The 17,546-nt window shown below is 36.0% G+C and overlaps 3 protein-coding genes across 4 annotated transcripts; 1 reads left to right on the forward strand and 2 right to left on the reverse strand.

Annotated features, from left to right (window-relative positions):
- Positions 1-286: 286 nt before the first annotated feature.
- On the reverse strand, positions 287-8,180 carry LOC106143635 (mRNA (2'-O-methyladenosine-N(6)-)-methyltransferase). The gene is made up of 8 exons (XM_013345765.2): positions 6,637-8,180; positions 6,246-6,386; positions 5,896-6,072; positions 4,884-4,963; positions 3,219-3,407; positions 2,225-2,435; positions 2,028-2,086; positions 287-1,779 (listed from the first exon to the last, which is right to left on the reverse strand). The coding sequence occupies exons 1-8, from the start codon at positions 7,564-7,566 to the stop codon at positions 1,560-1,562; spliced, it is 2,007 nt and encodes a 668-aa protein (XP_013201219.2). The 5' UTR covers positions 7,567-8,180; the 3' UTR covers positions 287-1,559.
- Positions 8,181-8,230: 50 nt separating this feature from the next.
- LOC106128996 (2-oxoglutarate and iron-dependent oxygenase JMJD4) lies at positions 8,231-10,744 on the forward strand. The gene is made up of 2 exons (XM_013327411.2): positions 8,231-9,031; positions 9,490-10,744. The coding sequence occupies exons 1-2, from the start codon at positions 8,523-8,525 to the stop codon at positions 10,151-10,153; spliced, it is 1,173 nt and encodes a 390-aa protein (XP_013182865.1). The 5' UTR covers positions 8,231-8,522; the 3' UTR covers positions 10,154-10,744.
- Positions 9,961-16,155, reverse strand: LOC106128995 (alpha-methylacyl-CoA racemase). Of its 2 annotated transcripts, none has more exons than XM_013327408.2 (3): positions 15,783-16,155; positions 11,861-11,990; positions 9,961-11,459 (listed from the first exon to the last, which is right to left on the reverse strand). In XM_013327408.2, exons 2-3 carry the CDS (start codon positions 11,966-11,968, stop codon positions 10,434-10,436), a joined length of 1,134 nt encoding a protein of 377 aa, XP_013182862.2. In that variant the 5' UTR covers positions 11,969-11,990; positions 15,783-16,155; the 3' UTR covers positions 9,961-10,433. The 2 variants fall into 2 exon arrangements, with proteins under 2 accessions (XP_013182862.2, XP_060809695.1); XM_060953712.1 differs by lacking the exon at positions 15,783-16,155 and adding an exon at positions 12,424-15,766.
- Positions 16,156-17,546: the final 1,391 nt, after the last annotated feature.

The following is a 17,546-nucleotide window of genomic DNA, read 5'->3' on the forward strand; positions in this document are numbered from 1 at the left end:
AGTTTTCTAGGAGACCCAGCGGTTTGGGCTGTGCGTTGTCTGTCAGTCACTCAGAAATGGAAGAGTCTTATATAAAGTTGATCAGCCTGATGAATATTTTTTGATGAGGTATAAAAATCTAAAATCTTGATATAAATACTTCACTCGAGATTGTTTAAAAGCTGAATAAATAGGTTAACTCGCGTCGCGTTTCGACATCTCACTTACCTACATCACATTCTATCCATATACACTCACAAGCTAGAAGATCTCCAATAACTGCACTGGTAAAATAAAAACGTCAGTTTTTTATTTATAAAATATAATGATGAACAATCAAATAAATCTTTATAGAACTATACAACAGAACTCGTAAAAGAACTTACAAAAATAAGTAGATAACTAAAAGATTCCTAAAACTATATACATTCAGTTCATAGTGCACACATAGTGACCATCTGTCAGAAATACAATAACGTTCGTCGGGAATTCCTGCTCGGGGTATAAATGGAACTCGAGCTGGTTAGATCATGTCGATTTATAATTAAAGTTTACCACTAGCCCACATTTAGTATAGACACAAAACATTAATGGACCAGGATATTTAATGTGTATACGTACTCCACTTAATTCACAAATTCTCAGCAACAACGGGCATTTTTCTTTGAGATATTGCCGAACTTTGTATTATATTCTTGGACATGTGGACGTAAGTACATAGGCGAAGACGATGGACAATGCAAAAAACGTTTCGCCCACACTAATTATAGAAGGGGAGTCCGAGATGCTAAATTTGCAATTACTAAAGCGTCATTACGTATTTGCGATTACGAAGATTGGGTTCTAAAACGAAATGTTTGTAATTTTGGACCAGTTCTCATTTCTAAGACAATATATAGATACTTGATTAAATGCATAACGTATTTTACTACTAAATGTACTATAATCTTCCTTAGAAAAAGATTTACCTGTTGTTGAAAACTGTATGAAAGTTCGTCCAGTACTTTTTGAATTTAATGCGAACAGAGAGACGCGGAGGGGGACTTTGCTTTATTATATGTAGTGATACAATATTGAAACTTGGTCTATGGTTTTGGTCCTCATTCTGAGGAAGTATGAGGATGGTGCAAGGGAGTGAGAAAAAAGCGAGAAATGATGCTAGAAGCTGTCGTCGAGTAGAAAATGTAAACGCAACTGTATTGCTCCACTGTTCAAATGAAAGGTATTTTGTAAATTGTCGGTTAATATTGTTTTACAGTCATACAGTATATAAAAAATTTTACGTTCAAATTATTAGATTATTGAAACATTCATGTCAATGTTCTACATGTACAAAACTTTATTAAATTTTGTCGAGTACTCTTAATGCGCGTGCCTGTATATATTTTTATGGTATTTTTAGTTTACAGGGTATAAGGTTTCTCCCCTTATGATTTTTTGACGCGCTCGAGTAATGTGCCAAATTTTTGCTCGGTCTCCCCTACTACTTCAAAAGGCTCATTAAATAGCTCAGATGACATTAAAATAGTTTTTGAAGCAAGGGGGCTATTAATGAAGATCGCCAAGGTATTTGTTTAACCCTACCGCTTGTCGGGCGCGGCGGGCGGCGCGGCGGGCGGCGCGGCGGGCGGCGCGGGCGCGGCGTCGGGCGCGGGCGGCGTGGGCGGGCGCGCGCGCGGCCGCCACGCGTCCAGCAGCGCCTCCACGCGCTCGTCCGTGGGCCCCCAGCGCGCGAAGCCCGCCGCGTTCTGTAGCCACACCACCACCGTGCCGCCGCCCCAGCGGAAGTACACCTCGTTCCTGGAAGTTCCATTAATTCGTTAACGATTCTTTCGAATTTTCTATTTCTATTCTAGCGAAAGTTTTTCTAACTTTGTTTATCACGTTCCCCATCCGCAAGAGGCGGTGCGAATAGTGGGAATAAGAGGCCCAAATCCACAAGTCCGAGGAAAAATATTTATTGACTGTATTCCACACATTTGACAAAAAAACTAATATTAGTTAAAGAAAATAAATAATAATAATTATCAAATCAATGAATAACTCACTTAGGATGTACATGCTGGAACCCGTGTCTGTATTCATGTTCAAAAGCCGGTATCACTACCTGAAAATGATAATAAAAATTTAACTGCAAAAGTTTTCCTTCCACTGTGCAATATGTTTTATTTAGTCTGTTTGTTGTGGAATGCAACCGGGACACACAAAAATGAGAAGGATTTTTTGAAATGTATGACGTCCTAACCTGTTTCCGCTTGAAGTGGCTGGCCTGCAGCTTGTGCAGCGCGTGCGTGGCGCGGTCGGGCCACTCGGGCAGCACCACCACGAAGCTGAGCGGCTCGGCCGACTCCGACAGCAGCCGCTCCATGTGCCGCAGCGCCGCCTCCAGCAGCTCCTCGCAGTACGGCGGGTGCGCCACCATCGACCCCGACACCGGGCGCAGCTCCAAAAACGGCCTGGAGAACAAACATTTCGTTTTTATATATTTTTTATTTTATTATTATATATTAGGGAAACCATCGACGTACTACCTATATGTAGATCCACAATCCCGCCATAATATGTCCAAATTGAACAAATTCGTCCGTCCGGTCGTAAATGGATCATTATAAACTTATAATAATCAGGCACACAGTCCTCAAATATTAATCCTCATTTCGAATGGACAAAAGTAAAACATAAATATGAATGACAGTAGTAGGAACTAATAAAAATGAGCTATCCTTGAACGTCATTATTTCAATAAATTACATTATATATAATATATATACGAGACAAATTACACAGATTGAGTTAGCCTCGAAGGAAGTTCGAGACTTGTGTTACGAGATACTAACTCAACGATACTATATTTTATAATAAATACTTATATAGATAAACATCCAAGACCCAGGCCAATAAGAAAAAGTTCGTTTCTCATCATGGCCTGGCCGGGATTCGAACCCGGGACCGCCGGTGTCACAGACAAGCGTACTACCGCTGCGCCACCGAGGCCGTCAAAATTGTAGGTATATTGTTTATATCTAAATCTAGTATATACATATAGTTGATCAAAGGGAACGTACAAAATACTGCATCACTATACTTTGTTGCATAGGAAAAGTTTTGAATGTGGATGAAGCGAAAAAGCCTCAGCCCGGGTGTGCTTTCAAACCTATCTCTCTCCATCTTGCACGGTCTTCGGCGTCCCCAGGCTATATTTTTCACAAAAAACAAACTCCAAATGAAATCACTCTTACCCTCGCGAACCAAAATAAGAGTCAGTGTCCGCGAACGCCGAGCAGTACTGTCTGAAGTAGCAGTCGAGCGGGCTCGCGAAGCACTCGAACGTGACTCCGAAGCAGCGGTGCAGGCACTCCAGCACCGGCACAGGCAGCGACATCTGCGTCAGGTGCGCCTCGCCTCCCGCGCCCACCCACGCCGCGTACCTAGATATAATTATATTAGATATATATAAATTTAGGTAAGTATATAGAAAATTGGATACAAGGCATTACACAATGACGTCAACACAAACATATATTATGTCGGAAAAAAATTCTTATTTAGAATCTGGTTTCGAAAGTGGCCGAATGGTTTATGTCTAAGGGAGTAGAAAAGCTAAGTCTCGAAAAGGCTGAAAGGATGCAGTTTATGCATCGTGATTCGTGACAGGTTTCTAGCCTATCGCCTCAAAGAAGAATCTAATCGGCTTTTACAATGTGTGTTTCGACAATAGTTAAATTTTTTGATATTTCCTTAATCTCATCGATATCCATGGGAAAAGGTGGAGTGGTCCTTTACTGAAGGGTCGGGAACTACCTATACGAAACGTCAACACAACTTTATGTAAATCAATTACTGCTTTGAAAGTACAAGTGTTTAAGAAGCAGCAGAACTATAGCTTTAGCGCTAGACCGCGTGTGAATTTCCAAAAAAAAACAAAATAAACGTATGTTTAATCCTGAAGGTCTTGTCTCTGTCTAAAAATCAGCAACATCGGTCCAGTAGGGTTGATATTTTAGTTTATTCGTAACAAAAAACATATTTTAATACAAGCTGTCCCGGCAAACGTTGTTTTGCCATATAAATAATTTATAAGTAATTTCTAGTTAAAAAAAATGTTAAGGTTGGGCAACCCTTATCACTAAGGGGTATGAAAAATAGATGTTGGCCGATTCTTAGACCTACTCAATATGCTCACAAAATTTCATGAGAATCGTTTCGGAGGAGTACGAGAACGAACATTGTAACACGAGAATTTTATATATTTTAATATAATAATATTATGTAATATGGATGAATTGTTAGGCGTAAATTAATATTGTTGGCAAGCTTAGAGATCTGGGAGCACGGCAGTGCCCCCGCCAAGTCGAGCAAAAAAAGCGGCACGGCCATACCATCCTTTTCTCGAAGCAATTCAGGCTATTTTCGACCCTCCTATAATTTCGTTGTGGATGAAAAAGAAGCCTGAAAGATAATACATTTATAGCTTGTTTTGGAGACGAGAGCGCGAGCGCGTAAAATATTTTTAATATTGACATGATAATAACTTATGTAAAAACTTAAAACAGAAGATCTTTTAAGTAGAAACTAAATAGATTAACCGACTTGGTATTACATGGATCTCACAACTTTTTACGGTGAAAGACTGAGCTGCTCGACTTGGGTTTTTTTACAGGATGTTTTTGATGGCTCACTTTATCCGTAGGACTGATCAGCGCCTTTCGCGAGCCTTTTGTAGAGTCTTTGCGTGGAGAGGAGTGGAGCTCAGACGAGAGTCACTTCGAACTTTCTTCAACATCGAGATCGTAGACGAAAGAAAGAACACAACTGGGACTAACAAATAAAGTAACTATTAGGCGAATAGTGATATTGAGTAAATACATTTTTGTATTTATTACAAATAATGAGCCTTGACTTACCGCCGCAACAGGCACCATACGCGCGACAAAAACTGCTCGAACTTTTTGTCGTCAAAACAACTGTATCGGTAAAGGCATTCCTGAAAAAGAACAAGATCAAGATTAAAATATATTTTTCAGATATGTGGCGACATCACATCGACATCGCAAATAAATTGACGCGCTCAGCCAATAGCAGCGAGGAATCCTAATCGCGATTACAAAGATTTCACGGATTGGATCATAAATACAACCTCCGAGTCAACATCGTCCGAGCCGCGGTTCCCCAGGCATAACACCTTTGGAACAGCGGAGACTGTTGGCGTTGTCTACCCCACAAGGGATAAAGACGTGATAATATGTATGTGTGTGTATAATAAAAAAATAATGCTTGTATTATAAACTGCATCATATAGTCGCGTCTTAAGGATTAAAACACATACATACATACATATGGTCACGTCTATATCCCTTGCGGGGTAGACAGAGCCAACAGTCTTGAAAAGACTGAATGGCCACATTCAGCTATTTGGCTTAATGATAGAATTCAGATTCAAATAGTGTCACTATTTGAATCTGAATTCTATCATTAAGCTTGCTAGCCCATCGCCTAAAAAAGAATCCCAAGTTTGTAAGCCTATCCCTTAGTCGCCTTTTACGACATCCATGGGAAAGAGATGGAGTGGTCCTATTCTTTTTTGTATTGGTGCCCACACGGCACTAAAACACATTTCAACAATAAACGCATTAAATATGACTACAAATTTAAAGAATTAAAGGGTAAATTTCACCACATTGCTTGAGTAACAACAAAAAGTTAACTTTAAGAGAACTAATGTATTAAAAAAAGTTAAATGTGTGACTAACAGTAACAGTAAGAAGTAACTTGGATGTCTGTTCAATAATCCTAATGAATATCAAGTTTTATAATTCTGTCCTAAATTAATGTGACAATTAGCGGGATCATTAACCTTACAGAATATGTATGTACCTCAACATGTATGACTTTTCTATAACGTAATAAGTTACATACCAACTTTTGTAAATAAGTAGCATTAAGAATTTGGGTCTCCCCCAAATATCGCAGGAGAGCCTGGTCACGGTCGAGGAAATGTTCCACGAGCGGCGGCCGCGGCGAAGGCACCGCGAACTGTACAGGGTAGCACCACACCTTGCGCAGCGCCGCCTGCTGCAGGGGAGCTTGAAGTTCCTAATATTAAAAATAACTTTTAGATTTTTTTGATAACTCGAATACTTATGTAGTGTACTTTGTCTTTAGTAGATTTAATTATAAGTTGTATCTACATCACCTTGCATCCTTTTTCTACTTTTGTGGTTATTAAAAACTGTGTTGTGTTGTTGGAAAATAGTAAAAACAATAACCTGAATCCCATTTTCTTTAAGAAGAGTACTGTGCTTTTCTCTTATTTTTCGAGCATACTCAGCTGACAAATGGTAAATCTTCAAACATATCCCCTCTACGGAAACTTTTACTGTTTCTGATAGATGTGGTTGACATTGTCTCTGAAACAAATAAATCTATTTATTATTCCATAAATCATTATATACCACATCTGTATACCTTACCAAATAGGCTCTACCATTAGTCACCAGATCAAAGACCATGGTTTAAAGATGTGACATGCTTCCATGCTGGTATGTATGGTAGTGGATAAAAAACAAATTGTGTGCCAGCTACTGCTCTTCCTTTGCAGATTGTAAAAGTCAATCAAGGAAAAGGCTAATAAACTTGGGATTCTTTTTAAATACTAACCCTGAGATGAGCCAGTCTGTCCTGAAAGTCATCATATGTAGCTCCAACAGTTCTTCTCAACCATTGAAATGTATCTTCTGCATTCCACTTAACAACTTTTCGACTTTCTGGGGAAGCATTTCTAGATTCAATCATCTTCTTGGCAGCCTCAGCATAACGAGATAGTTGTTTACGGGCATCTCCCGTAAACTTAGGGTGAGTTAGTTTGATAGGAATATCATTCATGATTTCTTCATACATTGATCTAGATATTTCTGGAAAGCAGTGACTCGGAAGCAAGGGGTCAGAGCCACCTTGATCATTGACTTTACGTTCCATCAACCAACGATTAAATGAGTCCTTAGGAGCATCAATGCTTTCTCTTGTGTGACACAATTCTTGGTAACACTGTCTTAACTTATTTGCTAAGGTAAATCTGAATCCTTCTATTTCTGGATGTGGGTGTGGGCAGATAGTGGGTGGACGTTCATAAATCACCACATTTGTTGGTACTTCAATGTCCCAAGGACCAGCCAAAACAAATTTTTTTGGAGGTGGACCGTTATCTTCTGAAGGACGTCGTTTGGTGGCACCTGGAGTCATATTACCAGGGTTAGGTGGACCTGTGTGACATATACCCAAAGGATCTGTGATCGGATCAAAATCCCTTTTAACAGCAGGCAATTCCCACATAGATTCACCCGATAATTTGTTCCAAAAATAAGGTCTATTTTCCCGTTTTGACCAATATTTTCTCCAGCCCTGTTGCAACAAATCTGGGTGCAAGTCTGCGGCGAGATGAGGGGCGAGCGGGGCGGGAGCTCCAGGTGTTTGAGGAGTCTCGCCACTGCCGCTAGGTGAAGATTGGAGTTCCGGTGAAGAATCACTGTGTGTTGTATTTGTTTCCCACGATGAGGAGCCGGCCACCACTTTATCACGGACATCATTCATGTTGCCGCACAATCACAATCGAAAGAGGTTTATAATAAAACAATAAACAATATTGTTTGAAAATGTTTAAAAAAGTAAAATAGATATAGATATATTTAAGAACCAAGTCCAGACATTTATGACTTATAAGGTTCCAATAAGTACAAAAATTTACATGCGATTAACAATAATGTTAGCGCCAAGAAAATGTTACCGAAAAACAAAGATTGATCTAAGCGATACACACATTAATACATGTCAAATAATGATTTAAAAATATTATCATAAAAATAACATTAAAAGTTTATAGAAAACAACACGAAAAACTGTTGTCGTAAGATTTGTGAATAAAATAGCGGAGATCCCCAAGCACCGCCATCACATAATGACAACAGTTGACAACATACACACACACAACAGCACAGATGTCAAATAAAACAAATTGACAACTCTCAACTCCAATGTTACCAACTTTGAATAGCATGAATTGTGGGACGGCATGCCACTCTCTGTGTTTGTTTTAATCAAGTTTTCTTGTTAATAGATGGCTCGTCTTTTAATTATTAGCAAAATAGCAAATGACCAAATGTCAAAGTCAAAATATTAGAATGTTTGTTTCGCAGAATCAAAAACATCAATAAAAATAATTGACTTATTTATTTATAATTTGTACATACGTAGGTCGAAACTCTTATAAAGAAATAAATTCGTATTTTGTTATGTAATTAATTACGTTGCATGCAGTGATTACATAATAAATAAAAGATAAACTTTTTTTTATAATATCTTTATAGTGTACAGAAATATGCAATTTAATGTAATATTTTTAAATCTGTGGCAATTACAATCAAAATTATTTGCTAGGTACCTTTGTGTTTTACATAATAAGAAGCGTTAAGCGGTACATTACATACACTTAATATAAATAAACATAGCAAATTGAATGTGAATAGTGTAAATACACGGACAATTTCAAAATGCATGAAATTGAAATAAGCTTGGAAGACAAAAATTATCCTAGTTACAATTACTTTAACTACTTTTCGATTGATAATGTTGATTATGATAAAATCACCTATGATTTTTTTTTCACTAATTATATGCTCAAAAATGTTCCATGCATTATTAAAAATGTCAGCTTAAACTGGGAATGCAACAGTAAATGGATTAAAAATGGTACAATTTCATACGATTATTTTATACAAGAATACGGTGACTTGGAAGCACCTATAGCAGATTGTAATAAAATAAATTTTAATGCTCATACAAAAACTGACATGAAAGTTGCAACTTATATGGAATATTTAAAAAGTATCTCAAAAGAAAAATTATTGTATCTAAAAGATTGGCATCTTCGAAAATTACGACGAAATGATTACTTTTATGAGGTACCATTCACTTTTGCGTCCGACTGGTTAAATGAATTTGCAGTTGATCATAATCAGGATGATTTCATGTTTGTATATATAGGACCTCAAGAATCTTGGTATGTAGTATTCAAAGTCTATAAATATACTATCCATTTTCTTGTAGTTAAGGTCTAGCTTAACCAAAAGAAGGCAAATTAACAGCAGGGACAGTTCTGTAACAAGTTGCTAGCCTAAAGAAAAATAATTTATTCATGAAGTATTTATGCCTCTCCCTTGTCAGTCAGCTGCGTCTCTTGATACAGTCAGCACATAAAGAGATGCAGCTGGCACACATATATGTTTTCATTCACTACCAGAATCAGCTTGGAAGCTTGCGCTAGTGCAAGTCCCAGTTCCCGGAACCTCCACCATAGTTGCTTTGTGACCTGCGGTCTGCTTTTGTTTTATATTCCGCAATATGTCCTATATATAATGTTATAAAACAGAATCATACCCACTATATTTTTATATAGGTATTAAAATTACATACATATATGTAACAACAACATTGATTTTATTCATCTTTTTTTTTCAGGACACCTTTGCATGCAGATGTCTATAATTCATTCAGTTGGTCAGTAAATGTTGTAGGAAGAAAAAAGTGGATTTTGTTCCCACCAGGGGAGGAAGAAAATCTGAAGGATTCTTTGGGAAATTTGCCATTACTTGTGCATACTGATAAAGAAAAAACTGCAAAATACTTAGAAATTATACAAGAACCAGGTGATGCTATATTTGTTCCATCTGGTTGGTTTCATCAAGTTTTCAACTTATTGGACACTATTTCTATCAATCATAATTGGATCAATGCTTGTAACATTGAACTTGTATGGAAAGCATTGCAAAAATGCTTGATTTCTGTGGAGAAGGAAATTGAAGAATTCAAAGGTGAACCTGAATATTATTCACAATGTGAACTTATTCTTAAATCTGTATTTGGTATGGATATAGGGTCTTTTATGACTTTTTTATCTTATATTAGCAAGAAAAGAGTAAAACAATTGGAAAATATAAATTTACGATTTAATGACCATAAATTAGGAGAAAATCATATCAGGTTTGATATAAAAGTTCTATCAACAATAATAAATAGTATAGATATAAATGAAAACTTATTCTTAAATAATGATCTTTATACAAATCTTAAAACTGATTTTATTGAAACTAAATTGTTACTTTCTACATACAACAAACCTTGAAACTTCATTATACTTCACAGATTATTTATTTACTAGTTGTAAACCGCAGTTCCACTTGTTAAATTATATTCCCGTTCCCATGAGAATTTCCCAGCCTATGTCTAAATCTTTCAAATTCAGTCCAATTATTTTACTTGTTGAGGTTTATTATTACAAATTAAATTACAAATATTTTCCCTTTATAATATTGTATGTATGTAAAATAAATAAAAATAATATACATATAGAATATGACAATATAACAGTATTATTGATGTATATAACTAGATACCTGCTGATTTTATAAGTTACATTTTTTACTACTATAAACTAAACCTTTCTTTATTAATTCATTTATATACATTTTGTCATAACCCAATTCCCTCAAAATATCTACTGTATCTTGACCTGGCTTTGGTAAAGGTTTTGTCCCCACCGATTTTCCAGGTGTCTTTGAAAATTTTGGTACTGGGTCAGGTACGATGCAATTATTAGAGTTTCTGTTAAAAAAATTTCTTTGTGCATAGTATTTTTGACGATCTACGCTATCAAATTCCAGTACCGGTGTTACACAAGCATCCAATTGATCAAATATGCAGCACCATTCATCTTGAGTTTTTTGTAAAAATAGTTCCTCAAACTTTTTTGAACATTTTTCCAAGTCACTTTGCCCGTATTCATCTTCTGAGAGTTTTAAACCTTTTAAAAACTCGGAATAAAATTGTGGCTCTAGAGCTCCGACAGCCATAAATTTATTATCTTTAGTTCGATATGTCTTGTAAAATGGCACGCCACCATCTAGAACGTTTGTGCCTGGTTCTCCCGACCATATCGGTAGATTTCTTGATCTAAATAGCCATGATGCAATATATGCTACGCCTTCAGTCATGTTCGCATCAATAATCTGTCCTTTTCCCGATATCGTTCTTTCAAATAGGGCTAACACAATACCTAGAGTACACAATACACTACCACCTGCGAAATCAGCAAGGAGATTTATTGGTGGTGACGGCACGCGATCTCGACTTCGTAATAATGACAATATTCCGGACATGGCAACGTAGTTTATGTCATGTCCTGCTTTATCCTTTAAATAGCCGTTCTGGCCATAACCAGTCAACCTTGCGTATATTAAACGAGGATTTGCCATTAAAAGTTCATTCGGTCCCAGTCCTATTTTTTCTAAAACGCCTGGTCGAAATGTATCTAAAAATACATCTGATTTTGAACACATGTTCTTTACTATAGTAATCCCTTCTTCGCGCTTTAGGTCAATGGAAATCATTCGTTTTCCATTTGACATAACATCAAATGGACTTGGTTGCATCTGCAATGTAAATAATACGTCATATTTATTAAATAGTTCAAACATTTATCTTTTTACAATCTTTAGTTATAGGTACAAGTTCAGTTTGATATTTTAAATAAGTATTTATTATAGCTGTACCAGTGGCGGATTAACATATTTGCCGCCAGTAGGCTGTTCAAATTCGAATGTCCCGAACTCAATGCCGCCGAAAAGTATTAGCAGATTGACAAACGTCCAATAGGTACCCTACTTTGATCAATGAAGCAATGAAACCAACTAACATTAAGGTAGGTTTTTTTTTTTAATTTCTGTAAGAAACAAAAATTTTTTGGGGCTGAATTTGCCGCCCCCTCAAATCCGCCGCCCTAGGCTTCAGACTATTCAGCCTGCTGGTAAATCCGCCACTGAGCTATACTTACTTTCTGAATAACAGTAACCATTGCCCCAAAATCAGCTAAGATAGATCCACAAAAAGGGCCAGGAGCTAACCCCATCATTTCAATAACTTTTATACCTTTTAAAGCCATAATTGTTACCAATAATTGAAACCTGTAAAACAAAACAGATAATGAAGATAATACAAAAGAAAAAAAATAAGGGAACATACCTACAGATTATTTCGAATATCTTCTCAGTAGAAGAAAAGTTAAGAGAAAGGCTTATATGAATATGTATAAATGCGTTTATTTAGCTAAACACATTACATAAGAATGTAAAGTATACCTCTATACATATGCAGTAAGCCGTCTCCAACAGAGCGAGGTGGAAGTCATTGGGGGAGGCCTTCGTTCCAAAGTAAACGTCCTACGGCTGACATGATGATAAATTGATAATAATAAGTTCGAAGCTTATGTTTCTCCTGAAGGTAGGTAACCTTGCCACAAAGTACGACACTTGTATAAAAAAGTACTAATTCAACGATGCTCATCTGAATAGTAGATATAAATGAGATCTATTTGGATAAACCAAAATAGGCACTTACCAAGGATCGAGCCAAGAAGCAAATAGTGTTTAAGAACCTAGTCAAATAGTTTTTGCTTACATCTCCGGGAAAGATGTCTGATCAATGATCATACAATGTTTGTCTAGGTACCTATATACGATCAATATTAACTGTAAAAGTAACTGGCACTGTCTTATATCTGCACCTATACACTTTAATATAAAAGTAGCTATTCAAGACTGCTGACTCTGCCTATACCGCAAGGGATATAGACGTAATTGTATGTGGATTTGTTATTTCATGTAAGGTATAAATATAGTAGTTACCTATAGATAGATATCTTTCTATGGTAAGTACACATTTTGAATTTTTACTTGTTAACTTCTAACTTCTCTTTATTTTTTGTATTAATGCCGTGTGGTTCCCGACACCAATACAAAAAATAATGGACCACTCCATCTCTTTCCCGTGGATGTCGTAAAAGGCGACTAAGGGATAGGCTTACAAACTTAGGATTCTTTTTTAGGCGATGGGCTAGCAACCTGTCACTATTTGAATCTTAACTCAGAGAGTCTTTTCAAGACTGTTGGCTCTGTCTACCCCGCTAGGGATATAGACGTGACCATATGTATGTATGTAACTTCTAAAATTTTACAGGAGGAGATTATTCTCCTTCTCTTAGTATTATTACTGAGTAGTTCCATACATACATACATATAACCCCGTCCATATACCTTGCGGGATATACAGAGCCAGCAGTCTTGAAAAGACTGATAGACCGGTTCAGCTGTTTGGCTTAATGATAGAATTAAGATTCAAGCCGTTTTACGACATCCATGAGAACGCGATGGAGTGGACCTATTCCTTTTTATTGAGTAGTTGCATAAAAGCAGTAAAGGCAAAAAGTAAAAAAACCCTCTCATAAAAATTGGTTGATCAAATGATCTTAACATGGGAAAGTTTAAAAAGAAATGATACATACATACATACATACATACCGTCACGTCTATATCCCTTGCGGGGTAGACAGAGCCAACAGTCTTGAAAAGACTGAATGGCCACGTTCAGCTATTTGGCTTAACGATAGAATTGAGATTCAACTAGTGACAGGTTGCTAGCCCATCGCCTAAAAAAGAATCCCAAGTTTGTAAGCCTATCCCTTAGTCGCCTTTTACGACATCCATGGGAAAGAGATGGAGTGGTCCTATTCTTTTTTGTAATGGTGCCGGGAACCACACGGCTGTGTGCACAAAAGAAATGATATTTGTTTTATATAACTTAAATCTTATAATATGGCCTTTCAGCCTTTTCAGGGCTCTGTCTATTTATTTATTTAAACTGTATTGTACAAAATACAAATGTATAGCACATGTATACACTGGCTAGAAGCATTATATACCAGACTGGGTCTGACGGAAAACTTTAGATGGGATCAAACTATATAAATGCATTAATCTATATTTACCTATGGAAACATACAAAAAATTATAATAAATAATCAATACACATAAATAAATAGGCGCAGGGATTACCGAAAGTCGAGAAATACCTTTACTACAGACCTTCGTAACTTACGAGAAACCTGTATTTGTACTAAAGACCTTTGTGACTTACACGAAACCTGTATGTGCTATTCGAAACTAGAACGGCTTGGAGATGTCCTAATGGACTCCCGAAGTGAATTCCAGAGCCTAACAGTCGTAACCATAGAAACCGCGAATGAATTTAAGACAAAACCTGTATGGTGAAAATGGGTAGCAAGAATTGACTTTTTAGAATAACGTAGGATTCTTTGGAACAAAATAGTTGAAAGTCTACCCTGTAAAGGGTTTAGACGTGACTATATTTTTAATTTTCCATTGTCCAAACATGTTGTGAAAATTTCTTTAACGAATAAAAATTAACTTTTTACAAGGGGAAAATTTGAAGTTTACCACAAACAACCCACAAAAATAAACATAGGTACTAATTAATCATGCATTGACCCGCGTAGTTAGCATAACAAATGAAATGGAAAATGTATAAATTACAAAGTTAAATAGGTAATGGCATACCAAATTAAGCTTTATATATACATACATACATATAATCACGTCTATATCCCTTGCGGGGTAGACAGAGCCAACAGTCCTGAGCGGATTAAGCTTTATAATTTAAGTAAAAGCAAAAATCCAGGTTAGGTATATCTATTCCGCGAAATTGTCTTTTAGTAGTTTTAGTGCACTCTCAAACCTCATAGATAACTAATAGATAAGGAACCACATATTATTTATTATATACCAGCTCTGCCCGCAACTTCGTCCGCGTGGAATAGTTGTTTTGGGCATCATTGAAGCCCTCAAGGATGAATAATTTTTCCCGTTTTTTCACATATTCCATTATTTCTTTGCTCCTTATAGTTGCAGCGTGATGTTATATAGCCTAAATCCTTCCTCGATAAATGGTCTATTCAACGCAAAAAGAATTTTTCAATACGAACCAGTGGTTCCTGAGATTCAAAAACAAACTCTTCAGCTTTATAATATTAGTTTAGATGTTATTAGGTATAATGCTGTCGTACAATGATTAATGACTGAATTTTTAATTTCGTAACTTATTTGCAGGCAAACTCGTGCCTTGAGTTAATTCAAATGACAATTTTTTTAGTGAACCGATTTTGATGAAACAAACTTTAAATGTTTTTCTAAGTTAAAACAAAGCTATTGGTATTATTGGTAAAATTCTTTGCTTTCTATTATTCATTCTAAGTGTCCCTCTGTTCATTTCAGTCAAAAATACTAAATGTACAGACAAAATATTTTTACTGTTTTATTATAATCTTATGTATAGATAGATAATATTTCAATGTAATTTATTTTAAACGCCGTGTGGCGTGGCACCAATAGAATAAAGAATAGACCCACTCCATCTCTTTGGATTGATTAATTTGGGATTCCTCTTTTAGGCGATGGGCTAGCAACCTGTCACTTCTCTCTTTAAGCCAAGCAGCTGAACGTGGCCTATTAGTATTTTCAAGACTGTTGGCTCTCTCTAGCCCACAAGGGATATAGACGTGATTATATATTATGTTTATTTTGAATCACACTCAGGTGAAATTGACAAAATATCTATTAAATCCAATGCTCAAATCAATTCAGAAAATATCAATACGATATAAATTTTAACTAATATTATACCACAGATATTACTTTGAAATGTCTAAAATTAAAACTATAGATTATACAATAATGCTTAAATATAGTGACTGAGTACATATATGTACCTACCTAGTAAGGAAGAATTTATACGTATATGCTAATATTATTTACATTATAAGTTGATACTCTAAGCAGCGTTAGCTTGAGATTTCAATGGGCTTACCGAGCTATTCAAAGAATATAGGTACCTAATATACTTACCGCTGGAGCTAACTAGTTCCTGTGTTTAGAGTTAAGCAATAAGTTAAAACACCGGGCAAATAAGTGGCACAGTTATTAATATTTAAATAAGTAGACTCGAGCATTAGACACTTCCGGGATGCGCAATAGAAATTTTTATGAAATTTAAATAGGTATTAAAATCTTCTGTACATCGTCCATCATCATCATCATCGAGTACAACTTAGTCACAGATATTAATATTATAATGTCTAACTTATATCAACTTCACTTTCGTGCAGGCACTGTACTACTTTTTATTTTTATAAGGGGATCTAAACAGTTTGCAATTTGTTCCTGCGACTTAGTCTCCGCGGAGCCGGGAAGTCGCAGCGACCGGTCGCCGGGACTGCACAGTAAGTAGTTAGGTACTTACTTACCTGTTTCGGTCGCATGCAAATTAGGTTGCCAACTAGGGGCTGCAGTCTGTGTTTGTAATAAACATACAATAGATTTTAATTCTCTTGATTTTGATCTTTCTCTTTATTTTAAAAATTATAAACATATTTAATTTATTGAACATTTTAAATGGTCACTAAATATTGAAATCAAAACAATTTTATTTTAAAGTATCACTATTCAAGACTTCAAAATAAGAACACGTACGATTCAAATGCACCCAATAAGCAGTTATTGGTTTCAAACATAGTCGCGAAATGGCCGCAGAGATGAATTGTAAAATGAGTACATATTAAAGCCCTTAATATGTATTCCGCCCGTTCCACTCAGTTCACATTGGTCCCATTGAGTTTTTCTTTATTTCATTACTTTAAGAAATAGTCTGTATTAAATTACGTCCACGTGAAAACCAGATGTATGTAAAGAACTAGGTCACACTTTGAAATGAGTATTTCTGATGGTAGGTATATTTCATACACCTTTTAATCTTTAAATCTATTTCGTACCGAAACGTAAACCATTATTTTTGTTGGCCAACAATTTGAAAATAGAGTTTCCGGATCATTCAGCACAGAACATGTTCGACCAACCTAAAGACAACGAAAATTAAATGGATCTAAAAAACCATTTTATTGAGACGTCAGTTTGACGTCAGTCAATGCAGTCAATTACTCAATTTTCAAGTTTTAATCGTTTTCAATCTTACATTTCAACGAATTTAGCAAGAACAACAATCAAATGTCATGTTATTTGTGTTTGAGAGTGTTTTAGTGACTTAGACTATAAATTTTCTCGACATTTACGAATATTTTAAACGAACGGTATCTCAATAAAACTCGCCACAGGCATGGCAATAATTAATTTGTCATGTCAATGTCCAATCTTGTGAATCAACGAACGGAACTAAAAACGTTGTTTGTCTCTGGCATGGCAACGTTGCATGGCAGTGACAAACAGACAGCTAGGAATGCGAAGTGGAACTTTCCCCAATGAATCGATTCACAAAGAAATCAATGTAAAAGCAAGGTTGAAATTATATTGCGATCGGTTTTATTATTTTGTATAATGAAAATGCCCATATATCAATTCACTGAATCAATTCAGTTCTCCATTTCCCATGGCACACATCCATGTGGTTTCCGACACTTTAAAACCAATCCATATCTTTCACATGAATGTCGTAAAAGGTGACTAACGGTTAGGCTTATAAACTTTTATTGTATGCGATGGCCAAGCAAACTGTCACTATTTGAATGACAATTCTATCATTTAGCCGTACAACTGAACGTGGACTTTAAGGCTTTTCAAGAGTATTGGCTCTATATATCCCGCAAGTGATATAGACGT

The sequence above is a fragment of the Amyelois transitella genome, chromosome 2 (assembly GCF_032362555.1).
Source record: "Amyelois transitella isolate CPQ chromosome 2, ilAmyTran1.1, whole genome shotgun sequence".
Lineage (NCBI taxonomy): Eukaryota > Metazoa > Arthropoda > Insecta > Lepidoptera > Pyralidae > Amyelois > Amyelois transitella.